Source organism: Pyrus communis, chromosome 1 (assembly GCF_963583255.1).
Source record: "Pyrus communis chromosome 1, drPyrComm1.1, whole genome shotgun sequence".
In the NCBI taxonomy this organism is placed as follows: Eukaryota; Viridiplantae; Streptophyta; class Magnoliopsida; order Rosales; family Rosaceae; genus Pyrus; species Pyrus communis.
The window spans coordinates 1-27,079 of NC_084803.1; the positions used below are offsets into that span (position 1 = coordinate 1).

Sequence of the window (27,079 nt, forward strand, 5' to 3'; positions counted from 1 at the left end):
TTTTCTTTGAACATGATCTTAAATAATGATAAATAAAATAATCATTTTCGATTATGACATTGGAATATAAACTATAACCATGTGGCCAGTGAAAAGGAGTATTTCCCTCCAAATGGGAAGGAGGCAAATATCAGCTTATGGATTAGCAGGAGAAATGACCGCATATAGTTTTTGGAAGCGCAAGACAAAAAAAGGTGATGAGTAAACAGATATTAGTAGCAAAATAGAAGTGACAAAAAATCAAAAAGAGATCATAAAATATTAGGAGTTTTAATGAAATATAAATATTTCGGTACTGTTTATTTTTAACAAAAAATCATATTTTTATCTTTTTTGATACTATTCATTATATATTTATTTGTCATTTTTCATCAAAATTAAAATTTTTTTTAATTTTTCTTTAATTTTCCTTAAAATATTTGAAGGGAAGAAGAGTGAAAGGGGACAGATGAGAGATTTTCTCTAACTGAGCTCTTAAAATTAATTTTTAAAAAAAATTTTAACTGTCACATTTGTAACTTTTGGTGGGTCCGGGTTGGGTGTGGGTCAGAGTTTGTATTTTTGGAGAGTTTAGAATTCGGATTTCAACAAAAGAAAAAAAATACAATAGATTTTAATTTTAAATCTTGTAAATACGGAGTTTGAAACCAACTAATTCATACCCAGGTCGTGAAAGGAAAGCGGCTGAAGGTCGTGTGCGTCTGCGTGTACTTAATTATATATTGGCGCTGCTGCTGCCACTAGCCCCGCCGTTGCCATTTTATTTGAGCAATCTATTCTGCTCTGGTCTTGTCTGCTCCGGGGAATGAATGAATGAAATTGGAGTTGGAAGCAGAGGGATACTCGCTGAGGCGCAGTCTCTGGTAACAGTAACTACTAAATTCTTTTAAGAATACTCTAATTACTAATTAATTACTACTCTCTGCTGTACGGTACCCTTGTCTTTCGTCTTTCTGTCTCTCTGTCGCGTACATTTTCAATTTCAACTTTGACAAGAAATGTAATTTTAGATTTTGTGACAACTTTGAGAGAGTGTGAAGAAGAAGCAGCAACAGCGACAAAAGAAAGAAACCTCAACGTAATGTACCTCTGTATTCTACTCTTCATATTTCCTATCGCTCTCTTCTCCCGATCTAATCTCTTTTATCCCTTAACTTGTTCTGTATTTGAATTTTCAATTTTGAAATGTGAAGGCACTGAACGTTACGGAACGGAACGGAGTGAATTCTTCGAGATCCGGAATGGAACCACAATCATCACCGTCCTCATCGTTTTCAGCAGTAACTTGACATTTGAGATTTGATTTCAGTGTGTGGACCGCGGCAGACTGGTTTGGTCCGTGCTGCTGCTATATTTACCTAGGGCGGCTAGGGTTTCTCTTTTCTTCTTCTTCTTCTTCCCCCATGACTACTAAACGCGCTTACAAGCTACGTATCCTCCTCTTGGTTTATTTATTTCGTTATGTGCTCTACAGTTTCCCTCCCTCATTTGTAGATTGCACACACACACAATCTATGATTTTGCTTTTTATACTTAAACACACTGTTGTGTGTGTGTGTGTGTATGTATGGGTATCAGATTCAGAATAATATCTCCCATAGTTCTAGCCTTAACCTGTGGTGTGGCTCAGAGGAATTTGTAGCACATTCTGCAGCTGTGAATTGCCTCAAGATTGGCAGACAAATCTTCGAGAGTTCTTGTCACCGGCGGAGAAGATCACAAGGTCAATCTCTGGGCCATTGGGAAACCCAATGCCTTACTGGTAACCTTCGCTCCCTGTCTCCTTTTGAGGTTAATATTTGATGCTGCTGCAAGTTTTCCAGCGACATTGTATAGTTATCAACTTGGAACAAATTTGTTATTTCATTAATTCTAATCTTCTCAACGTGCCTTCATGCCCAGAGTTTGTCTGGACACACCAGTGGAATTGATTCAGTAAGCTTTGATTCTTCAGAGGTCTTAGTAGCTGCAGGAGCTGCAAGTGGGACAATTAAGCTTTGGGATTTAGAGGAGGCAAAGAGTATGCCGTTTGTTATTTTTTTTTTTTTTTTTGCAATATTTTAATTTAAATTCTTCCAAACAAGAGAACACCCCCAACCGAAATTGTACTGGAGCTTTTTTAGATATCTATTTTATGGTGTCAAATTGTCTTTTATATCTTTTATTGGTTTTGCTATGTGATTTTTTGTGTAGTTGTTCGCACACTTACTGGTCACAGATCCAATTGTATATCTGTGGACTTTCATCCTTTTGGGGAGTTCTTTGCATCTGGCTCCTTAGACACAAATCTCAAAATATGGGATATCAGGAAGAAGGGGTGTATTCACACATACAAAGGCCATACACGAGGGGTCAATGCTATCAGATTTACCCCGGATGGCCGCTGGGTTGTTTCTTGTGGAGAGGACAACACTGTGAAGGTTAGTATTCCTTTTCTCTTGCAAAATAATTAATTCTATTTTCTTTGGCCGTTATTTTGGATGTTGATACATGTAATCTATAGACAAATTATGCCATTTGCCATTTTCTTCAGACAACATATAAACTAAAGTCTATTATTTCACAGTTGTGGGACCTGACTGCTGGAAAGATGCTGCATGATTTCAAGTGTCATGAGGGCCAGGTTCAGTGCATAGACTTTCATCCCCATGAGTTTCTGCTAGCAACAGGTTAGTGATCTTCTTTTGTACTCATCAGTCATGTGTTGAGCTGGAGTTATTAGCTGTATATTACAGTATGGGTGTCAATATCGTCGGTGTATTCTGATGGTCCCTCGAGGTATTGGATTATTGTTTATATATTGAAGTGCCATTTTGTCATCCTACAGCTCAACATAGGCCATTGCTTCATTGTAGGCTGCATCTTTCTTGCTATGGATAGTAGTTTTACCTGCTGTTTTCATTTCTTATTGAAATCGGTTTACCTATTATCTGGTTCTTAACTGGATCAGTTTGATCATTGGATACCCTGGTGTCTGCTGCTTTGTGTTGTGTAATGGGGCAAGAAAATCTATAAATATAAGTTGGAATATGAATATCTTTCTGAGATATCTTTCTGTGACTTAAGATGGAATATCTGGATATATCTAGGTTTTGAATCTCATTGATGTAGGACAATCAGAAGCCATATGGATATAAGAAGATATCTGGAATCACTCTGGCCATGGCATCATGCCAGACATGATTGGAATCACCACAATAGAGAAATTAGAAAGATTCTTTTACTAACTCCGACAGTAAAAGCTTACAAAGTAGTCCCCGTAGGCTAATTGGGTGGGACATGAGTCCGGAAAGATACACATTAATATACTTACAAATTCTAGCAACTAATTTTTGAGACCTAAACACATTACTTTTTTAACCGAGAGAGACTCAACCATGGAATACAAGCTGCATCGGGTGTGTTGTGCGATCAAACTCAAGGGAAAATTTTATAGGACGGCAATAAGGCCAACAATGCTTATGGCACGGAATGTAGGGTGGTCAAGCATCACCATGTGCAAAAAATGAGTGTAGTGGAGATGAGAATGCTTCGTAGATATGTGGGCACACGAGAAAGGACATGATCCAGAATGAGGATATCCAAGGTAAAGTAGGAGTGGCCACAATTGAAGATAAGATGAGAGAAAATCGGTTAAGGTGGTTTGGACATGTGAACCGAAGACCTACAGATGCTCCAGTTAGAAAATGCAATTATGAGATAGAGGCTCAAGGCAAAAGGGATGAAGGAAGAGACTTTTAAGAAAAAAACATGGAGTAGTTGGAGCTAACAGAAGATTTGGCGCAAATCGAGCACAGTGGCGTTTTAGGATTCATATAGCCGACCCCACTTTTAGTGGGATAAGGCTTTGTTGTTAATATTTTTGTTAAAGAACATTGTTGAGTTTTTCTATTTTTGACACATTTTTCCTTTCCAAACGTAGATTTGTATGTCTGAAATTTCAATATCAGTGCTGATTTTACTTTATTGATCGCCTTAAACTCTACCCATAGAAAAGTCATGTACATATTTTACCATGTTCTGACCTTGACGTCTTTGAGATTCCCCAAAACACCAATGACTGACAAGTGAATTTTCATGTATGTATCCTATTTTAATGGGAACTTGCGAGTCGATCTGTCTGGCTCTTTTGCTGCTGTCAATGTTGGTTATGAAAGTAACAATAATAGTGTCATTTCAAAGTTGTGTGGTTTGTTTCAATTATCAATAAATGTGCATAACATGCTGCTCAAATCATATAAAGTGCTTATTACTTCTGCTTTTATTCCAGCATGTGAACTGTAAACTCTGGTAATCTGTAATCATTTACACTGCACATCTGTCCTTGTACAGTATTTCACATATATTGCTTTCTTCTCCCTTCCTCACTTCCTTTCAGGTTCAGCAGATAGGACAGTCAAATTTTGGGACCTCGAAACCTTTGAGCTAATTGGCTCAGCTGGACCTGAGGTACCGTGTACCTCATGAATACTGCTCTTGGCTCTTAATTAGTAAAAGTATTGGTCCATATTGCCAAGAAATTAAGATTCTCATGATTTTCTTTCTATAAGGAGATTATCTATCTCATTTCTAGTTTCTAACAGACAACTGGAGTGCGTTCTTTGACTTTTAGCCCGGATGGGAGAGTCCTACTCTGTGGATTGCATGAAAGTTTAAAGGTAAGCTCATATAATCCTTCATAATAATCAGGATTATCAGGTATGCATACTTTATAATTTTACTATGTAGGTTTTCTCGTGGGAGCCAATAAGATGCCATGATGCTGTGGAGGTGGGATGGTCTCGATTGTCAGATCTTACTGTTCATGAGGGAAAGCTTCTTGGATGCTCATACAATCAGAGTTGTGTTGGAGTGTGGGTTGTAGACATCTCGGTATTATTCAGTTTATCTTTGTTCTTGGAGTGTTTTCTTGGTTTCTAGCCCTGGTGCTATTAACTATTGATTTCAAACTTATCTGTTGCTTGGTATAGCGCATAGAACCGTATGCAATTGGTAATGCCAGCAGATTGAGTGAGCACTCAGAATCTAAATCATTGTCTGGTGGGAATCTCTCCGTGCTCAATGAAAATGCTGCCAAATCTAGTTTGGGCCGGTTATCTATTTCTCAAAATTCAGATTCTTTAGTGAAGGAAACAAAGTCTCTTGGAAGGTTATCAGTTTCTCAGAATTCAGATCTCGTTAAGGAGCCAAAAATTATTGCATGTAGGCAAACTATTAGCCTTTTTAATTTTTAATTTTTGCGGTGTCACTGAGATTCTCAGATTTTTTTTTTTATCACAGATCTTACCTTAGCTTGTTTACATTTCTTATGTTATTACTTCATTCTGATGTTGACTTTTTAATGCCTGATGATTATCCTCTGAATGAAGCCACAGGAAGTTTTCCTGTTACTCCTCAAAGGATCAATTTGAATTCCAGTCCAAAAACTATTGCGGCTAGTTCAGTGGCAGTTCCTACTGTAACAACCCTGAAGAGGAGTTCTACTAAGACCCATTCAACAGCTAATATTCCAACATTTAACAAGTCTGATGTCATACCTGTAATTGTGCCAAGAACTAGTATGAGGTCAGAGCTGTCAGCTGAATCTAGAAAAGAGGTCGGCATTGCTGGAAGACCACTGGCGTTATCTTTGCAGTCAAAGGCAACTGATCTCCGGAAGTTGTCCAATAGCAGAGAAGAAGTGGATAAGCCAGCTGTGTCTGAATCCCCTGCTTCTAAGGCTATTGAATTAAGCAGTGCGGCAGATAAGAATGGCTTCTCAACAGTTATAAATTCAACTCGGGAAATACATGCTGAAAAAAACACAAAGGATGATATATGTTTTGCGCCTGGGAAGCTTGAAACAAGTTCAATGATGGAGCCGACTGCAAGTTACCAGCATGAAAGTTGTATGTATCTAATCTTGGTAGCACGCTTTCCACTCATATCCAATATATTCAATATATTGTCATTTAGTCTAATTTTGGATCTTGATTCTTGGGGAGGTTGTTTTGAAGATGTTTATACATCATTGACATGTCTATAATGAGCCATACTATCGTAAGTCTGATGATTTTCTAGTCTCTGCAACACAAGCCTTCAATGTGTGAACACTGGAGATTGTATTGATATTTTAAATATCTTTATGGGCAGAATATTGTAAATATTAAATTTATAATATCAGCTGCTCAAACCTTCATGTGTGTGAATTGGGGAGGTCGCCCTCCCCCCTGCCTGACCCCTTACTTAAATAATTGTTTTGTGGTACCAAAATAATGTTATAGCCTTATAGGTTTCTAGTATTATCTTGGAAATAAAACAGTTTTCATAATCAGTTGTGAAGGTTGTACAAGGCTGGTAGAATGAACCAAGCATACAGTAGAACCACAAGCATCTCATTTCCTCAAATGATTGATAATCAATACTTCACGTAGGTTTTTATCAGATAGTCACGCAAAGAAAGGAATTGTCACTAGTGTGAAAGCAAGCAGATGGACGGCTGATCATGAAAACCAAAATAAGCAACTAACCCTTTGTGGATGGTATTGCCAACCAAGGGACTGGGAAAATTCCTTACTCTGAAAATGGATTCTCCATATGCGCAGTCTGAATGGCTGTTATAAGAACTTGTGTATGTTTTGCATATTCATTGCCGTCATTTCCCATGTGTTTTAGTTTGGTTTCTCTATTGTATAGTATTTTATTCTATATTATCTGTAATGTTTTCCTTAATGACTGATGGCATTGTACATGTGGGTTCGTCTATCTTTTTCATACCTTTGAGACCGAGTGTCGTTGTCAAACCTTAAGCTTCAATTTTTTTTCACTTTTGTTTCTTTTTTGTTATTAAGATGAGGCTCCAGGGCACAAGGTGATTAGAGATGCACATTTTGCTGAAGGTCAAAGAGGAGGTATAGTGTTTTTGCTTGTGCGTCATTTATAAGACTAGTCTAGTGAAGTATGACCCAAGCTCTGTATGGTATATCTAGGGAGAATGCGCTCAATCGCTGTAAATTGGGAGAAAAGAGAGAGAAATTCTAACTACGAGGGACCTACTTCCAATGCTACCATGGGAACAGCATCTGCACCAAACATTATCCCTTTAATTGCGGTATGGCCACATCTTTGTTCTGCCTTTTGGTGCCATCTTTCTTTCTTGATACACATCACATATTGTACTTAAGAAAATGACCTGGGAATATTCTGTCATTTTTTAAAGAATGACATTAACCATGAGATAATTTAATTGCAAATTGATTGCCCAATTCTCAATGTACTTTTCTTTCCCCATAATGTCATGATATGAGGACTGACTAGAAACCATGGATAGAGCACTGTAGTAGAGACCATGGAACTGTATAAGATTGATCATTTTCTCATGATAGCTTCTGGATGGTGTTCCGTTTTGGTGGACAAAATTTGTAACCTATGCCATCTTCTTTTTGTTTGAAGTTTAAGCAACGAGGTTATCCTACATCTACTGAAAAAGAAACAGTGACTGCTAGTGATGAGGATGCTATTGCAGATCTCTTGGAAAAACACAATCTATTTGTTGGCTCCATGCAATCTCGTCTTGCCAAATTACAGGTTATATTTATTGGTTTTGAGACTATTTTTAAGTGTTTATGTGGTGCTATTGTTTTCTATGTGCATCTTTTCTTTCTTTACATGAATTTTGGGCGTTGGTAAGTTGATGGGAGCTCAATGCTTGTTAATTGGGGTTGTCAATAAAGCTTAGATCAACTATCTTTCAATAATTCATTGTATTCCATCTTTCTTCCTTCTATAGAATTTCTTGAGCTTTATTTTTCTGTTTGCAACTTTGTAGCCACAGAAATGCAAGATCTTTTGAATGTTTTTTTAATAGCAGTTATTTCAGTGTTTATTTTTTATTTTTTTTTATGCTAGTAGTGTTTTGAATGGCAGATAAGGTTGGGGATAGATAGGGGCCTAGGGTTTGGGATAGGTTTCAAACTAATGGTTCCGTGTAGGAGGTTATATAAGAATGGCTGAGCTGCAATGAGGAACTACCAATCAGTGCTCAGTTACAATAATAAGAGTGACAATTTGCTGACAGAATACATTTAACTATCACCTAATAAATTCATGAATGTTATTGGTAGCCCTTTGCAGGTAGTCTATAGATATTGGGAAAGGAATGATGTTAAGGCAGTCCTTGGTGCAATGGAGAAGATGGCTGATCATGCTGTAAGTATAGAACTGAAGTTTTTCTTGAGCCCTCAATTTCTAGATACTATTGAATGTGGAGCAATCATCCCTTTTAGTTATTGTATAGAATTAAAGTTTCTGTATAATGTTTGTGCTTTTAATCCAGGTCATTGCAGACGTAGTTGGCATTATGACAGAAAAATTTGATATTGTCACGCTGGATATATGCACTTGTCTTCTGCCACTCCTCACTGGCCTTCTAGAAAGTAACATGGATAGGTAAGAAGTTTTAGCAGTATCTTCCTTTTTTCTCTTTTTATTTATTTGGGGTCTTTGTCGTGGATTCAGGTAGTGGGCCTTCTAGAATCTTAATGACATTAAACAACTTCCAGAAACTTTTCTTCTTTATATATTCATTTTGAGTTTTAGTTATGATCAGCTGCACATAAGTAATACATTTGTGCTTTGGTTTTCCTCTGTTATATCTGAGTTATGGGATACATTCCCCTTTTTACTTGTTGTCTTTTTCTTTTGTTCTATCGCATAAGGGGGCTCACTATGTCATAGGTGTCCTCTGCTCCCCAATGTTTTCTAAAGTGCTATGCATACACATAGAAGTATCATCCATTCATTTGTTATGTTATAACTTTCTGTGGATTTCTGAGCGTGTCGCACTTTTGGGTTTGAAATTGGAAAAGCTGGTGCAAGTTGTCTCTGGGAAACCAGTCTAATATTTCTTTCAACTAAATATGCTTTGTGCTTTTGAAGTGATTTATTTTCAATCATTTCTTTTAGGAGTGATGCTCCGCCACCACATTATTTTTTTCCATTTAAAATGGAATGGCATGTGGATTTCTGGTGCACTACGGGCACCATATTCACAGGTTTGATATGAATGAAATAGTGACATGCCATCGATTGCCCATAAAATTTCACTAACGAGAACAATTGTTTATGAAATCAAGAAAAAAAAAGGCGGGGTAGGGTGTTGGTGGCTGTGAAAGAGGGGCCTCTAATAGCAATTTTCCGGTGAAGGATGGATGTTACCTGGGTGAAGAATATTTAGGATCCTGGGACTGGTTGCTTTGTGGTAGAATGACAGACCCCTTGTAGTAGTCAAGCTGAATTGGATAGGCAATAATAACATTCCTGATTAGCAAATAAATTCACAGCCATTCTTTACTAGGTTTTGTGCTCGGGATCTTTCATCTGCAATTTTGATACTCATTATTTGACGGGCCTGATCTTTATTCAGGCATTTAGGCATTTCTTTGGACATGCTGCTCAAGTTGGTTAGAGTATTTGGTTCTGTGATCTATTCAGCAATATCTGCATCATCATCTGTTGGCGTTGATATTGAAGCCGAGAAAAGGTATGCTTTTAATTGTTCTGATATACATTTTTCTTTACCTTATATCTAGATTTAAGCATGATCAGCTTTGAGGTGGCTATCTTTTTGAAATGGTTATCCTAGGCTGGAGCGTTGCAACATCTGTTTTATGGAGCTTGAAAAGGTCAAATGCAGTTTGCCTGCTCTTACCAGGTGCCTGTTTTTCTTTAGTTTGCTTCAATACAGGGGTTTTTTTTCCCTCATTTAATGAATTATGCTGGAGATGTCAATACTCTTTTGTGCGTTCTTTTTTACCCATAGAAGAGGAGGATCAATTGCAAAGTCTGCACAGGAGTTGAGTTTAGCTCTTCAGGAAATTTCATGACTGAAAAAGTGTGCATAGTGAAGGTGCAGTATGGAGGGAGTTTGTGCATTTTGGAGTTGTGAACCCCTCTTCTCTCTTGCAACACCGCCCTGATGGTTCAATGCTCTCTGTGTTGTGTGGTCTGGCAGGCTCGGGCAGTCCCTGATTGTACATTAATCCTAAGTGGAGAACTGGTACAAGCTAACTCTAAACTATTAACTAAAACGAGAGGCTAATTGACGACGTGTCACTCTACTCAGTGGAGATCGCTCCACTCCGTTTCACTCGTAACCCAACATGGCAGCATCCAATCGTATCGTCTTTTTTTATGGGTTAATCTGAGCATCAAATTGTATCCTTTGGCCGCATTAACAATTATATATTGGTAAATTATATTTTGCACTCTCAAGTTTGCCTGCAATGGCAATCTCATATTGCGTCTTTTAAACATTGCAATGTCATACACAAATTAATGTCATACATCTGTTAGTCAATTCGTCAATTTGATCATTAAATAATAATGTTTTAACTGTGTGTCCCAAATTTTTATTGATAATGATGTCAAATTTGTGCCATGTGGACAACAACTAATTAAAATTATATAAAAAGAAACTTCGGATGCGGTCCCTAACTACCAATGTTCTTTGATTGAAACTTTGGTGGTTTTTAGTTTTTTAAGTCCTTGACATTAATGTGACAATGTATTTTTATGTAGGTTTTTGTATTTTTAAATTAAAAATTTAAATTTATAATTGTTTATATTAATGAGATTTTAAATAAAACCTATAATTTATGAGATTAGAAATATTGAATATATAAACAATTAAACATGGATACATTCGTCAAAACTAACAAAAAAAATTATTGTATCAAAACACGAGTACATTTTTCAAAAAAAAAAAAAAAAAGGTTTAATAACATTATTAAATTTCTTCTATTAAACTTGGCATGGATACATTCTCAAATTAACGAAATAGAATGTACTCATATAAGTTAAAAAAATGGATTAGAAAAAAAATTGAATGAATTTTATACAAAATGGGTACATTTTATGTTAAAAAATTGTACATTTTACATATAATAAATTGGTATATTTAAAATGAGTACATTTAAGATTAGAAAAAAATTGAAAAATTATAAGAGTGTACATTTAAGATTAAAATATTGAAACGCTTTTTATAAAAGAGTGCTGCATTTTTTTTTTTTGGAAAACAAAGAGTGCTGCATTTAGTTGCAAATATGATCTCTTGTTTTCAAAACGTAAGCGATTGGAAGGTGAAATGCGTATGCAGAACAGTGAACCAATAAAGGCAGGCACTTAACTCTTAAGCGAGGTGGTTGAAATGCATACGCAGAAAACACTGAACAATGTATAATTTGGGTGGAGGCGCCTATGGATTAGAAAGCAGCTTCCATTAACATTCCAAGTCCCCCGAGACAGCATTACTTTAGTATGAACCGTAATGGCAAAATAAAAAAAAAAAAGAAAAAAAAGTAACCGTTTATTAAATTATTTAGTCTGGGGTTCTCATAGCTGGTTTTAGACAATGATAAGCTATAAGCTCGTCAGCTGTCACCACTCCAGATCTGGCCCTTCTCCAGATTGGACTTTGTATAAGTTGCACGGAGTTTAAGCTCAAAGATTAATGCTCAAACATGGCCTAAGCTTGAACCAAACTGGAGTGTTCTCCATCTTAACAATCATTTAGTTCAATCTATTAAGAAAAACTAAGGCAATCGATTGATGAACAACAATAGTCTCTGTGCCTGTGAAATGAAACAAGGAGGCAAAACAATCTGTTTCAACTTCTTGTTGCGAATGAAATTTGTTGCTATTATTTCATTCGCAACAAATTTTTGTCAGAAGCTGCATCAATGCGAATGCAACTTTTATCTAGCAGGAGGTGAGGAGGTTAGGCAGGCTAACCAACAAGAAAACTGCAGATTGCTCAATGCTCGAGAAATAATAATAGATCAGACTGATCCATGTGAATGTGATTAAATACGTACAATCAAGTGCAGTTGCAGTTTCTTTGAAACGAGACAGAACTAACTGCTATTACAATTATAATTATAAATATAACTATAATTTATTTGATATATAATGTGTGAGGTGGGGGAGAGAATGATACCGAAATTGATTAAAGATATTCGAACTCGTCCTCCTTGAGATGGGCAAAGAACTTAACTGCGCCACGGCCTTGAACGTCGACGACGAACTGCACCTTATAAGGGAGATTGGCTGAAATCCGCTTGCCCTTCCACAGCCCAACGTACTGCTTCAGCTCACCTTCCATGCCAGTAATGTCTACCTCCGGAACTCTGGGCACGTGGTACACCTTCAGAGGCACCTTCACTGTAACCCTAGATCCGATCTTGGAGGAGGCTGCGGCGGCGGTGGCTTCATCTGATGATGTTGATGGAGATACATCGGCGGCAGCGACCTCGCAAATTACCCTTCTACTTAATTTCCTCCTCCGCGGGCAGTGGGCAGGAGGGGTGGGAGTGAGTTTGTGATGTGAAAAAGAAACTGCCCAACAAGAAGGGAAAGAAAATGAGAACGATTTCATCTGTCCCACATCTGCTACTGCGCTCAGGGATGAAGAGGCGGCGGCTGCCACTGTTGCGATACTCATTGCTCCTGTGTCCATCTATCTTCCACTTATCCAGTAAATCCCTCTCCGTGAACGCACACCCAGTCTTTCTTTTGCTTTCTTTTTTTCTCAACTCGCTCTCCAAACCCCATGCCCCACTCGAAAATTCTTCGAATTTGGCTAAAGTTGGAGAGATTTTTCAATGTGACCAATACACGGTATCATTTCGTGTTATTATATAAATGGTGAGATATGTATGTTAAAAAATTAATAACTTAACACTATGTTTGGGTGAAGAAATTTAAAATTATTAAGGAATTTAAAAATGACGGAAATTGAAATGACGAGATTTTATTTTCTAGAATTTGTAAATTTTCTTGTTTGGTTAACCTAAAAAAACAATGGAATTGAATACGGAATTTGTTATTTTTAAACTATCAATCATAGAAATTGAGAAATGACACCTATTTACATGGAATTTAAACTTGGGATTTGGAGGTCCCAAATTCCAAGTTTTTTTTTCCACACAGAAATTCTAAATTTCTATGTTTATGAATCCAAATAAGAGAATTGGTGCCTGTCAATTTATAAATTCTAACTTTTACCAAAATTCTATGTTTATTTCCCTCATCCAAACATAGTGTAAGGGAATGATTATTGACACTCCAAAAATCTCATTCTACATTCCAAACTTTCTATATTTGGAAAGAAAAATACACTTGTGAGTAGTGTAGAATGAGATTTTTTGAGTGCCAATAACACTTCCCTAACTTAAAATATAAAATTTTCCACCACTTCTATAAAAACATGTGGTGTACTACACATATTTCCGTCACAGTAAAAATTTTCTAAAGTAGACCCTTCTGTCTAGGCCAATCTGATATAACCACAACTATTGAGTAATACTAAAAAGCTCTTCATTTAAAGGTCAATCTGCAATTTACCAATAACGCTTCTTTCTGCAACTGTGCATATCAACCCTTACTATGAGATAATGAGAGACACCACACAACTCAAATGGGGTTACACAAAAATCAAGAATGGAGGACAAGCTTTATTGAAGGTGTTAAGAGACAGCAACCAATATATCTGATGGTGATTGGATCAAGATGAAGATGAGCGATGTTTTATGGTAAAGAAGTCTATAATTTCCTTTGCCAATGAAGATGAGATGTTCAATCATGGGAGTTTGGTCATGGGTACTTCGATCAAAGGGAGTCTAGTCAAGAGAAGTTTGGTCAAGAGGCGTTCGATGGAAGGTCGAGTCATGGGTACTTCGATCAAGGAAGCTTGGTTAAGAGAAGTAGGAACTTGGTCAAAGAGAAGTTTGATTAAAGGGAGTCTGGTCATGAGTAGTTCGACCAGGGGGAGCCTAGTTATGAGTAGTTTGATCAGGAGGTGCTTGGTTATGAGTAGTTTGATCATGGGGAATCTACCATGAGTAGTTCAATTAGGGGGAGCCTGGTTACGAGTAGTTTAATCAGAGGGAGCCTAGTTATGAGAAATTCTATCAATGGGAATTTGATCAAGATGAGCAATCCTATTTTGGTATACCTTTCTAATGGTCTGGAAGGGGAAATTGGTAGGTTTTTCCATCCCATGATGAGTTGACATAAGTTTATTAGGAATTATAGTCTTAGAGGATTTATTTGTTTTCCCAATTGGAGTGGTTTCTTTATTTGGAGTTGTTCTTCGAATTGGAGTTGTTTTCCCAATTGGAGCTGTTTCCCAATTGAAGTTGTTTACCCAATTTAAATTGTTTACCTGAAGTTGTTTTCCAATTGGATTTGGTTCCTCAATTAGAGAAGGATTCATAACTAAATTCCACTTAAGATTAGTAATCCTTATTGAAGAAGATCGTTATTATGTCTATATAAATAGGCTATTGTAGTAGTTTTGAATTGGAGCAAAACAATAAGTTGGATACCACTTAAGGAGTCAGAGTGAGAGAAGGGCAAAATGTGTGCGAGGGAAAAGAAAAGAGATAAGAATGTATTTCTTCTTCTTGTTCTTTCATGTTTTTCGTCAAGTCTTAATCCTAAAGGTTAGACAAGATTATTTATTATACTCATTATTGATATAGTGAAAGATTGTTGTTGTTGTCCCGTGGACGTAGGCACATATAACTGAACCGCGTTACTTTTTTTTTTATTTTTTATGTTGATTTATCTTGGTTCTTTCTTTTCGATTACCCGAGTGTGTTCTATTTTTCTCATTTTTAAACGTAATATTGACAACTTCTTTTACTTGCTGCATTATTCACAATTCCTTTTTTGCGGCTCCTCTCCTAGCTACATCATATCCTACCTCTTCCCACCCAGTCATTCTCCCCCTCCACGCCCCTGCTCTTAACCGCTGCAAGAATTTCGTCGCCCCTCTTATTCAACCGATGCAGCACTTCCACGCTCATTAGGGGCAAATCTAGAAATTTAGTATTTGAATGGGCAAAATACATAAGCTTACAAGTGATTGTACCAAGACATTTAAAATTGACTATCAATCAATCAATCACAATTCAAATTCACTATCAATTCATGAAAACATTCAAGTTAATAATATATCTTTAACATCACAAAATCACAATAACCATACTATCCAAATCTCTAATCATATTCTACTAAATCACAAATCAAAATAACCACCAATTCATCATCCAAAAAAACTTTAGAAACTAACAAGTAACAATGGGAATTATACAAAAATAGAAATACATATTGAGACTATGAAATTAAGGATTTAAGTTAAAAATATATACTTGTTCTTATCTATATTTCTTTATATATACTTGTTCTTATCTATATTTCTTTATTGGTGGGTGGATCTTAGCATTAGAGGCGTCAAAGTGATTAAGAAAGAAAGTGAAAATGGATAATTTTGAGCGTTGATAAAGTACAATAGGGTTTGAATGGGAGAAATATGGAAAAAATGGTTGTTGCCATCGAGTCAAAGGAGGGATCTGAAATCTTGAAGGAACAACATGCTGTTGCTTTGTTTTTTAAGCAACACATCTCGTTTTTTGTAAAACATAAGTTATAAGGACCAAACGAGGTTGTTTTGGTACAAGGGTTTTTTTTTTTTTTAATAAATTTCTTCTTCCTCCTTGAATCCATGGGTGAGAAAAACTGCTCTTTGTATGAGAATTTTCCAGGGCTGAGTGGTTAGCTGCCCACCCTTGATTCTCATGCTAGAATGTTATTCGTTGAGAATATATTGTGATGCAGGACAAAACGTTCTTAAGGAGACGAGGGATAGATGACCTGTGATTCGCTCAATCAGCTAATCGTGGATTCTCTCACATGACCAAGCCAAATGCTTGATTTTAGAAGGGGAAATCACTCTCTTCAAATGCTCAAGGCAACTAATTTTTTAATTCATTCCAGTCTCCTTTCTCAAGGGTTTAATACATATATTTATAAGGAATACAACACAATGAAACTCTAGTCCAAATTGGACTTTTGCTCTACCCAAAAATATTTAAAATATTCTTATATGACTACTTAATTATTTGTGTTGCTCTAAAACTCAATTAAATATATTTGATGAATCCAATACGCATGAGACTCTTGGTAGATTCCAATACATGCATGTGAGATTTGGTTATTGCAACATTCTCCTCTTCTCTGAAGAAACTTGTCCTTGAGTTTAAATATTTGTTGACTCCGTTATAATCTTGAAACTGATTTTTACCTTTCCATGCGAACAAGTACTTGGAATATTTTCTTTTTCTTGAAGTGGTAAATTCATGCTCCATGAAAAATCTTGCAATCCAACTGATATCAATCTTCATTTGATTGACTAAATCAACTAAAACTTGAGAAGCTTTCCAATTAAAAATATCAAAACCAATAAAATCAACGTATTCATAAATAACATCTTCCTTCATATCAACAATATCTTGGAATTTGATATCTCCCACTTCAGTAATGTCACCGACTTCCTTCAAAGATTCGAGAGATGAAAACCCTTCTTCTCTCCCACCGAAACTTTTGTTATTACTCAAGTTAAACCCGTCACAAATTTCACAATTACTCAAGCAACGATCAAATAAGGGAGGCATACTCAAATGAATTAAAGATGAAGCCTCAATATTTTCACACCCATAGTTTGAACTAAGATAATCCAAACTAACCGTATCTTGTGCCACTTCATGGTAAAATGCTGAACAAAAATCTCTTTCTTCAGTTGACTCAAACCACATAGTGTTATCATGAAAAAGGTCAACACATTGCAAACAAATGCCTCCCTCCCCTTTGGAAGCTACAACGCCTCGTCGTCGATTTTCGATGCGAGAAATTTGATTGGTGAGATGTCGATGTATCCTCTTAATCTCTTCCATGTCGTCATCAACATACTTGTCATAAATTGGTGGAGAATTCCAATCAACCAAGCTAATCTCTTCAATTATTTGATGTTCAAATGGATGAAAAATATCAGCCATGATCTTCTAATGCAGTGGAAAACCTGCTCTGATACCACTTGATGCAGGACAGAACGTTCTCGAGGAGACGAGGGATAAATGACCTGGGATTCGCTCAACTAGGGGCAACGAAGCTCTCTCACGTTGCTAATCGTGGATTCTCTCACACAACCAAGCCAAATGCTTGATTTTAGAAGGAGAAATCACTCTGATTGATGTAGTAACCAAATCTCTCATGCATGTATTGGAATCTATCAAGAGTCTCATGCGTATTGGATTCATCAAATATATTTAATTGAGTTTTAGAGCAACACAAATAATTAAGTAGTCATATAAGAACATTTTAAATATTTTTGGGTAGAGCAAAAGTCCAATTCGGACTAGAGTTTCATTGTGTTGTATTCGTTATAAATATATGTATTAAATCCTTGAGAAAGGAGACTGGAATGAATTAAAGTATTATTTGCCTTGAGCATTTGAAGAGAGTGATTTCTCCTTCTAAAATGCTTGGTCGTGTGAGAGAATCCACGATTAGCGATGTGAGCAAACTCCATTGCCCCTGGTTGAGCGAATCCCATGTCATTTATCCCTCGTCTCCTTGAGAACGTTCTGTCTTGCATCATATTGTGATATATGTTAAAGATAAAAATGAGACAAATTTGTGAATCACTCATTTGAGATAGTTGTTCGGAATTATGGAGTTGAGATAATAGTTCGAAATTATGGAATTGAGATAATTTGAAAGAATCTTTTGTGTAGTTGAGTTTAACTTTTGTTAGGTACCATGTCTCAAGTTAGCCTAAAGTGCATAAGATTTTTATCGGGTATTTTGGAGTTGGATAGAAGAAGTTAAAGAAAGATGACTAAAAAAAGAAAAAAATTGGAATGATTGACTTACAAGTGTTGGTTTATGTAACAGAGCTTTCACACAACCACTGCAGTGGTCAAATGCATGGTATGGAAAATACATGTCTACTTGTTCTATTATATAGATTAACAGGTTGAGTAATTGAAGTTAATTAGTTGCATTATGAAATATAACCCATATAGTTGATTATTGATAACATGTTATAATTGAATTATGTGTTACATGACATTTAATTTAGTTTTGTCAATTAATGTTCATGTTTTTTTAATAAGGAATGTCCATATTGAGTTGTTAAAATTCACCACTCCATATTTTTGCAGGTTTATGAACTAGACAATCAAAATAATAGGCGGGATGAGATCAAATTGTTTATTTAGCTTAGTTGATAGTGTTGTGTTTTTACTTATGCGTTTTGGATTTGAAAATGTCATTTCTCCAAATTATTGTAATAGTTTGAACTCTCTCCTCTCTTCTTATAATAATATATATATATTTTAAAAAAAGTTCTTTTTATAAGAGAGATTAATTTGACCCTATTTTAGTTTCCTTTTAATTATTAATTAACTCACTTTACATTTATGAATTTTTATCAATTTCGTGTCTGCGGTGTGTCGTTTAAATTAAAAACTAACTGACCGGTAGGTTAATGAGACTTTAACCGTTCACTTGGACCCACTCTGCAATGTCTAAACGAACACCCTTGTAAAAATATTAAGCAAATTAAACAACATTTGGTCATTGAACTAATCAAACAAATAGACGAAGACTATATTCCTTAATGGCAATGAACTTTTTCAGAAGAGAAATCAAACAGTGAAACGATTGTTTGCCTCTCTGCAATTTGTCTGCCATTTCACCCAACCAGTCATTGCATGCTAAATGTAAAAGAGAAAACTAGTATTTGGAGGGAAGGTTGTTAATTTCTTATTTGGTTTCTACTTTTTTTTTTTAATTTTCAAGAGTGTTTTTTTATACTCTCTATGTGGCACAAAATTATTAGTTATGTGTAGTTCTTGTATGGTAGCCCAGCATAGAAAATTTAATGAATTTGACGAGAGACTACATTGATATACGGTAGTTAAATCTAAAAATAATTTTGATTGATTTTTCAGTTAAATGATCAAATGATGAATTAGATCAATTTCAAAATTATTTATAATAAAAAGTGTGTCGTTAAAATAAAAAAATTATTAATATCAAAAGAAAAAGTACAAGGATGTGATATCTACATATCATATTTTACTTCTCATACTCATTTTTAATTTTTGACTGTCGGATTGAATGAATTTTAAAAGATTAATAGATATAAATTATAAAAAAATGTGTGAGAGTCTAAACACCCAAAGTACAAAATAGAAAAACTTCCACGACCAACTGGTCCAAATGGAACGACTCCCTAAGATAATAGGGGAGCTAGCTCCGTTTCAGTTCCTGTCCTTTACCCGGTGAATAGAAAAAGAGAGGAAAAACTGATAATTGAGGGCCGACCCCGACGCGGACTGACTGAAGAAGAGGAAAGCGGGCTGATTTTCCTTTTCAGGTCTGATTGAGTGTGCGACTTTGTATTCCGAAGGATCGCCATCTCCACCTCGGCTAAGCAACAAGACGGACCTGCAGCTCAGCTCGTAAGTCGCCCCCTTCTTCCTTTTCCTCAATTCCAGCGGATTGAGTCTCGATTATTTTTCATATCTTATATTGTTGTAGTTGTAAGTGTAATTGTAATTGTAATAGGATTGTAATTATTTTTCGACTTGTTGAGGATTCCGGTCCCGGTTGTAGAAATGGCGATTTGTCCTCAATGAATCCATTTTTGATGAAGACCTCTAATTCGAAACAATATATATGCAGGGTGGTTGATCTAGTCATTTTTATGCCGCAGTTACTGTGTAATCAACGTTTCACTGTTAGAATTGGGATTGAAACTTCCTCTCCAGCTGCTGCCGCTCACCTATCCCTACTAACAACACATCTTTCGTCTGTTTTCTCGATCCCCCCTTTTGCAATTCATAAGCAGAATAATAATTCTGGTTTTACAAGGAAAAGTAAGAAGAAAAGAAAGATAAATAATATGCAGAAGAGTGGGAGTGTTTCCAAGAACAGTTTGAGAGTAACGACGCCCCAGCAGTCTCTCAGGCGACTGGGATTGTGCTCCCAGATAGCTACTGCAACTGGGGGCCAACACTCCTCCCCAATTGTCTTCCCTGAGAAACAGAAGCGACAGAAGATCAAGGCTTCCAAGACTCCAACCCCTGCCTCCACTGATGATCCCAACACACTAAAGACCTTCGAGCACAGGATTGACATTCCGGCTTCTGCTGCTGGAGATGAAAAGTCTGATCTGTTGGGTTATGTTGTCTTCACCGGAAAATTAGTGTTGGACAAAAGAAAAACCAGCAGTATAAACACTACTTCTTCTACTGATGCACAACAAACCACCTCCTCCTCTGCTGATATTCCCAACCAGGAAGCTGTTGCTGGCAAGCTTACCAGTAAGGCTTTAATTTGGGGTTCTCACATGCTGCATCTTGATGATGTCATCTCAGTAAGAACTTCCTCCTTCTATAGCTGAATGTTACAACAGCTACAAATCACAAGTCTGCCTTTCCCTCTTTGGAATGAAGTAGGAAACAATAATGTTTTTGTTTTCTTGCACAGGTTTCATACAACGTTGGTCTCAGACATTTCACCGTGCATTCTTATCCCTTGAAAAAGGGTTCTTGTGGCCTTTCATGTTTTATAAAGCCTCGCAGAAGCCGTAAGGACTTTCGATTCTCGGCTTCTAGCATAGAAGAGGCAGTTCAGTGGGTTGGGGGCTTTGCTGATCAGCAGTGTTATGTGAATTGCTTGCCTCATCCGTTGCTATCTTCTAAAAAGCAGGCTTCTTCAGAATTAATTCCAATTGATACTCCTCCTGAATTAATTTTCAAATGTAAGAAGCCGCCAAAAATGCTTGTTATATTAAATCCACGATCTGGACGTGGCCGTTCAAGTAAGGTTTTTCACAACGTCGTTGAACCTATATTTAAGGTATGATGTATATTCTGTTACCGTTCCCTATATATTGATTATAGTGCCTTTTGGTAGTCAGGAGAAGTATTATTTTTATTTGATGGATACGACTCTTAAACTGAGCTGTTGTATGTCACCCATTGATGTAGCTATCTAATAGGAAATAAGTATTTATAATTCCTCTTTGTATATTTGAACTCAGTGGTAGAGTTGGCCTGCTTCTCTAATCTTGATAGTGTTAATGCACTCTTCCAGAGCTTGTGGTCATAATTATATTCATATTGGAGCTGTGAACTGTGACAGCTTGCAGGTTTCAAAGTGGAGGTAGTTAAAACAACGTCTGCAGGTCATGCTAGGAAACTTGCCTCTACTGTTGACATTAGCACTTGTCCTGATGGTACTACTACAGAATCCAATATCAAATCACATTGATTATTTTTGGTTTTCCTTATGCTTTCTGATTTTCTTTGTCATCTTTATAGCTTTTGCGCATTTATAATTTTTTATTTTCAGGAATCATTTGTGTTGGGGGTGATGGAATTATTAATGAGGTAAATCCTTTGCTACTTCAATGTTCCCGGTACATATCCATGATTCTTATTATTTTCTCTCCCCTTCACTCCACGACGACAACCCCCCCCCCCCCCAAAAAAAAAACAGATACTTTAACTGTCTACAACACGTCATTTTCTATCATGGGGGGGCTATAGATTTTGTATCTGAAACCAAGGATGATGAAAGAATCCTTCCCAGTGTGGTGCATTGACAGAGGAAGATGGCTCTTTGGATGAAGCTGAAATACCAGACGTGGGAGAGGATGATTTGACAGAGATATTAGGTGAAAGTCAGTGTGGTTGGGACCGTGGACAGCAACAAATTGTAGGGGACACACAAAATGCAGGGAAATCAGATATTTAGAAGAATGAAGAGATGTTGGGCAATTGGAGTTCGGTGGGGAGCTAGTTTGTATAAAAGAAGAGAAGCTGCGGTAGGATCTGGAGTGGAGCAAGCTGGACAGTGAAGATAATTGCAAAAGATCATAATGTTTTGGAGAAGTTGGGAGATTTGACAGGCAAGTTGGACATTTTGTCGTTTCCACTTGGGGAAAAAGAAGCATTCAGAGAATTGAGTTGAAGCTGGGAGGTTAATAAAAGGGGAACCAAGCTAAAAGTTTAAAGTTGGAGTTGAGTAACTTGAGTTGTGCAAAAAGGAAATAGGAAGAAGGGGTATGGTAACATCATTAATGAGGATTTAGGGTTTAAGCTGGCTAAATGGGATGTGGTGACGAAAGTGAAAGAAAAGGGAAGAGTCTAGGTGCGATGGAGAGAACTTGCTGAAGAGAAATAAAGCTTTACTCGGGAAATAGTTATGGTGATTTCCAGTGGAGGATGATTTTTTGGTACGATGTCATTAAGAGTAAATAGGGGCCACATGAGGATGGCTCGATTCTAACGTCATTTATAGAGGTTCAATTTGACCAGAAAAAAAAAATTGGAGATTGAAGTTTTTTTTATTTTTATTTTTATTTTTTATTCTGAATATTTGGATTAGGGGAATGGCGAAAGGAGAGGTGTTGGGAAGGAAGGGGGAAAAATATTTCTCTTCTCTTTTTTCTCTTTCATATAGGTTATCAAGGTCTTTAAATGCTTGTATTGTTAGTTTGTGTTTGAGCCCTCTGTCTTTTCCTTTGTCTTGGGATTGTTGGGTTTTGAAAAAATCTTGAATGACTTGGAGTTAGGAGAGTGACTGAGTTGCTTTTTGTCTTGAATCATTTAACAGTCCGTTTTCTGTGGATAAGGCTGTTTTGGGAAACCCAATTGAGTTGGGCAAAATTCTAGGTGAGAAGCCGTAGTTTTTGGGAGATAGGAAAATGGGCTTGGTGCTGTGCAGGCAATACTTTGGGGTTGCTTGGATGTAGAGAAATAGGAGTATTTTTAGTCATGCTAAGGGAAGGATTGTGAACCATTTGTGGAACACATTTTGTTTGTTAACGTCCTTATTGGCTTCAGTTTTCTCAGAATTTGAGGTTTGGTTCTTTCGTGCTATTGGAGCACTGTTGCGTACGAGTTCTTTTGTTCTGTTTTCATTGATTTTCTGTTTTGTTGTTCTCTAGTCAGGTGTAGTTTTAGGGAACATCTTGTCCCCTGTGCTGCAGTTTATTTTTTCTTTTTAATGAATATCTTGTATCTTTTAATAACAAAAATGAAAAAACGTCGCATTTATATTTTTTGGAGTTTGACGGCTAAGAAATTTGAAAAATAAAAAAATTCCCATGTTCTATTTTCTTCTTCTGTTTTGGCTTGGTTGACTTCAATGGATTAAACTTTGGCCTTTTCTTTATTTATACATTTTCATTAACTTTATTTCTGTACAGGTTCTAAATGGTTTACTAAGTAGAGACAACCAAAGAGAAGGAATTTCTATACCAATTGGGATTATACCTGCTGGTTCTGATAATTCATTAGTTTGGACAGTCCTTGGAGTTAGAGATCCAGTTTCTGCTGCAATGGCCATTGTCAAGGTAATGTATTTAGGGTTCATGATGTTAATAAAAGAAATTAGATTACATTCAGTTGTAGTGTACATACTACAAAGTAGAATTTTCCATCAATTAGGCTGACTTCCCATTTTAGACCAACACCAAATAGATGCTCGCATGAACTGAAAAACTACCCTACACGCAAGGCAAAATTACAACCACATCGTAAGTCATAGATCCGTGTGTCTCACTTTTCTTTTTCGTGTTGCCATGACTCAAACCTTACTCTGAAATATCAGCCTAACATCACCAAAGTCATAAAATCGGCAAAAAGAGTTAAAAGGCTATTTCCTTCTAAATAGTAGCATGGAGGACATGGAGGGAAGGAATCAGTTTGAGCTATAACATATCCAGAGTTTGAACTGCCAACCATTCAGATGGACCCACAACATTTTTTTTAACAAACACAATTGTGATCGAGGCACGATTTACTTGGCAAGCACACAATTGTGACTGATTGGCAATCACAGAGTTGTGATTGAGTCATGGTGTACTTTGTTGTTATTCTAATGTATGTATTGAATTCTGTTTAGAGTTTATTATCTAGGCCTAAGAGTTGAAGGCTTAAAACCCAAATATACTAAACATGACAATACACTATAGTCGTAAAAACATATTAATAGAAAATTAATACTTCTACAATGAAAAACAAAGTCTCTTTTGGTACCTTATCCAAATTTTCTGTAGTTATTTGGTATTCAACCTCGTACCAATTAGGTCTTAACCTCACTTTCTTATGTGTGCATGGGAAGCTCTCTAAATTTGCTGCAGTCAGTTTCCTATCAACTAGGTGAGTGTGTGACCAATGCAACTTACTTTGTAACAGTTAAAATATTGTAAAACACTAATTAAGTAGACTCTTCACCCTTCTATGCCTTTGCCAATAGCATGAAATGGATAAGGGATGGCTATTCGACACCCCAAATACATCGAAGGGAAGACAATCAAATTCAACACTTGTGAATACCCAACAATATTCCAGCTAACTTTTTATCAGCTGCATTGCATAAACATTTAAGATCCCATTATTTATTATCTCCATTTTTTGAGTTATGAAATTACCTATCAGCTACATTTATCTGTAAGGTTGTTGACACATTTGAAAACTAAAAAGTATTCATTGAAGTAGAAATTATGTGCTGTTTTCTTGGTTTCAGGGGGGTCTTACAGCTACAGATGTTTTTGCTGTTGAGTGGATTCAGACTGGCGTTATTCACTTTGGGATGACCGTCTCATATTATGGTTTTGTGAGTGATGGTAATTCCTTACGCATATGATTAAGTTCCATCTAGATATTGAGTGATGGTATTTCGTAATGCATATTTATTAGCAAACTTGGTGGCTAAAGTCTGTTAATGTGATACTTTGTCTGACTCTGATTCTCATGATTAATTAGACGCTGTTGGGATTTAGCAAAACTACTTTAATTGGATTGAATGTTTTGGGTTTTTCTAAGTATATATTGTTTGTCTTGTATGTCGATGGTCACTTTAGATCCATCTGATATAAAAATTGTCGAGCTGTCTCCTTCTGTTGCGTATGTGTAAAAATTTTCTGTTTTCCCACAGCCTGGTTGTTCAATAATGTTGTTTAGATTATTTCCTAGCATTTTGATCAATTGGTGCATTGATAGATGAGTTGGATCTCTGAGAACAACATTTCTTAATTTGGTCTACTTGTAGTAATCAAAATAAGTCTATGGGGAAATTATCTTTGTTAGAATGTTAATTCGTCTTGGACTGGTTGCAGTATTGGAGCTCTCTGAGAAATACCAAAAGCGCTTTGGTCCTCTTCGTTATTTTGTTGCTGGATTTCTCAAATTCTTGTGCCTACCAAAGTACAGCTATGAAGTTGAGTATCTTCCAGCATTAAAAGAGGACGTAGAAGGAAAACTCTCAGAAAGGGAAGTAGTTGACATGTCAGAACTATACACAGACATCATGAGGAGATCAAACACGGATGGGATTCCAAGAGCCTCTAGTTTGTCAAGTATCGACTCCATCATGACTCCTACTCAAATGTCTGGTGGAGACTTGGATACAACCTGCAGTAGCAGTCATGCTAGCATTGAACCATCTGAGTACGTACGTGGCCTGGATCCGAAATCAAAACGACATTCAACGGGAAGGAGCAATGTAACTGCAGAGCCAGAAGTTCTTCATCCTCAGCTTCCTCTGTCAACAACTCCAAATTGGCCAAGGACCCGCTCTAAGTCGAGAGCAGATAAAGGATGGACTGGATTGACAGTCACACATGATGCCTCCAGATCTTCTTGGTGCAATGCTGGAACAAATGATAAAGAGGATATATCATCAACGCTGTCTGATCCAGGTCCAATTTGGGATGCGGAACCCAAGTGGGACAGTGAACCTAATTGGGATGTGGAAAATCCTATTGAATTACCAGGGCCATCAGATGATGTGGAAGCAGGAAAAAAGGAAGTTGTTCCTAGGTATGAAGATAAATGGGTTGTTACTAAGGGTCAATTCCTCGGTATTCTGGTTTGCAATCATGCTTGCAGAACTGTTCAGAGTTCTCAAGTGGTGGCGCCAAAAGCTGAGCATGATGACAACACCTTGGATTTGCTCCTAGTTCATGGAAGTGGGCGGTTAAGGCTTTTGAGATTTTTCATGCTACTGCAGATGGGTAAACACCTTTCACTGCCATACGTGGAAAATGTCAAGGTACTTTGGTAATGTCTTTGCACTTAGTTTGACAAACTGCATTTATTGAACCACAAAACTTCACAATTTTTGGTGCATTTCTAGTTCAAGCAAACAGTAAGTGGCTTCATCGTTGGTTGGATTTTGTATTGTAAGTTTTCCCTTGTGTTGGAGTTTAGGGGGTGGGACGGTTCGGATTTTTAATTCCTGTTTCTTGGGCAGGTTCTTGATAAATAATAATCTACAGTAAGTTGTATACGGGGATTCTCATTTTATCTTTCATTGCAGGCTAAGTCAGTGAAGATTAAGGTATCAGGAAAGCACACCCTCAATGGTTGTGGTATTGATGGAGAGCTTTTTCCTCTCAACGGGCAAGTCATTTCTTCTTTGCTTCCAGAACAGTGCAGACTTATTGGTCGCCCCCTTCCCGTTAACCCTCACGTCTGAATACCATGAATCTTCTTTTGGACTTCTTTAACAGAGTCAAGGGCATCTTTCCTATTCACTTATGGAATATACAAATGTTTGACACTTGGCCGTTACACCTTATAATAGTTGAGGCGCCTATAAATGTTTTGTTTGCCCGAGTGTATGTTGTTTATCAGTGTTTATTTTCTGTCATTTTTTTTTGTATTCAATTTGAGATCATGTAACATTGCCCTTGTTTTTTATTTTGGCGCAATCTGCTTGTGTATTTAAGATTTTGGTACTCGTTATTTGGCGCAATCTGCTTGTGTATTTGGCGCAATCTGGCATTTAGGGTTTAGGGTTTAAGGGGGTTTAGGGTTTAAGGGTTGAGGGTTTAAGGGTTGAGGGGTTGAGGGTTTGAGGGGTGAGGGGTTGAGGGTTTGAGGGGTGAGGGTTGAGGGTTGAGGGGTTAAGGGTTAAGGATTAGGGGTTAGGGGCTAGGGTTTAGGGTTTAGGGTTTAGGGTTTAGGGTTTTAGGGTTTTAGGGTTTTAGGGTTTTAGGGTTTTAGGGTTTTAGGGTTTTAGGGTTTTAGGGTTTTAGGGTTTAGGGTTTAGGGTTTAGGGTTTAGGGTTTAGGGTTTAGGGTTTAGGGTTTTAGGGTTTAGGGTTTAGGGTTTAGGGTTTAGGGTTAGGGGGTTAGGGGGTTAGGGGGTTAGGGGGTTTAGGGTTTAGGGTTTAG

At 36.9% G+C, this 27,079-nt stretch overlaps 2 protein-coding genes and 1 pseudogene across 3 annotated transcripts; 2 read left to right on the forward strand and 1 right to left on the reverse strand.

Annotated features, from left to right (window-relative positions):
• The first annotated feature begins 661 nt into the window (after positions 1–661).
• Positions 662–10,375, forward strand: LOC137745061 (katanin p80 WD40 repeat-containing subunit B1 homolog KTN80.4-like; annotated as a pseudogene).
• A 1,426-nt stretch (positions 10,376–11,801) lies between these two features.
• Positions 11,802–12,578, reverse strand: LOC137744461 (ferredoxin-thioredoxin reductase, variable chain-like). Its single transcript, XM_068484271.1, has one exon. It carries the CDS (start codon positions 12,491–12,493, stop codon positions 11,984–11,986), a length of 510 nt encoding a protein of 169 aa, XP_068340372.1. The 5' UTR covers positions 12,494–12,578; the 3' UTR covers positions 11,802–11,983.
• Positions 12,579–19,113: 6,535 nt separating this feature from the next.
• LOC137735745 (sphingoid long-chain bases kinase 1-like) lies at positions 19,114–26,643 on the forward strand. 2 transcript variants are annotated; one of them, XM_068475188.1, is made up of 9 exons: positions 19,114–19,346; positions 19,570–20,263; positions 20,377–20,748; positions 21,034–21,127; positions 21,244–21,281; positions 23,105–23,251; positions 24,427–24,526; positions 25,019–25,953; positions 26,221–26,643. In XM_068475188.1, exons 2-9 carry the CDS (start codon positions 19,592–19,594, stop codon positions 26,377–26,379), a joined length of 2,517 nt encoding a protein of 838 aa, XP_068331289.1. In that variant the 5' UTR covers positions 19,114–19,346; positions 19,570–19,591; the 3' UTR covers positions 26,380–26,643. The 2 variants fall into 2 exon arrangements, with proteins under 2 accessions (XP_068331289.1, XP_068331299.1); XM_068475198.1 differs by having other exon boundaries at positions 19,601–20,263.
• The last annotated feature ends 436 nt before the right edge of the window (positions 26,644–27,079 follow it).

What these genes read in the sequence shown, in the direction of transcription:
- LOC137744461 (XM_068484271.1), bottom strand. Translation starts at nt 12,493, where the DNA reads ATGGACACAGGAGCAATGAGTATCGCAACAGTGGCAGCCGCCGCCTCT.
- LOC137735745 (XM_068475188.1), top strand. Translation starts at nt 19,592, where the DNA reads ATGCCGCAGTTACTGTGTAATCAACGTTTCACTGTTAGAATTGGGATT. An exon ending in CATTAGCACTTGTCCTGATG is followed by an intron (nt 21,128 to 21,243) that starts GTACTACTACAG and finishes TTTTATTTTCAG; the next exon opens with GAATCATTTGTGTTGGGGGT. An exon ending in CATACGTGGAAAATGTCAAG is followed by an intron (nt 25,954 to 26,220) that starts GTACTTTGGTAA and finishes CTTTCATTGCAG; the next exon opens with GCTAAGTCAGTGAAGATTAA.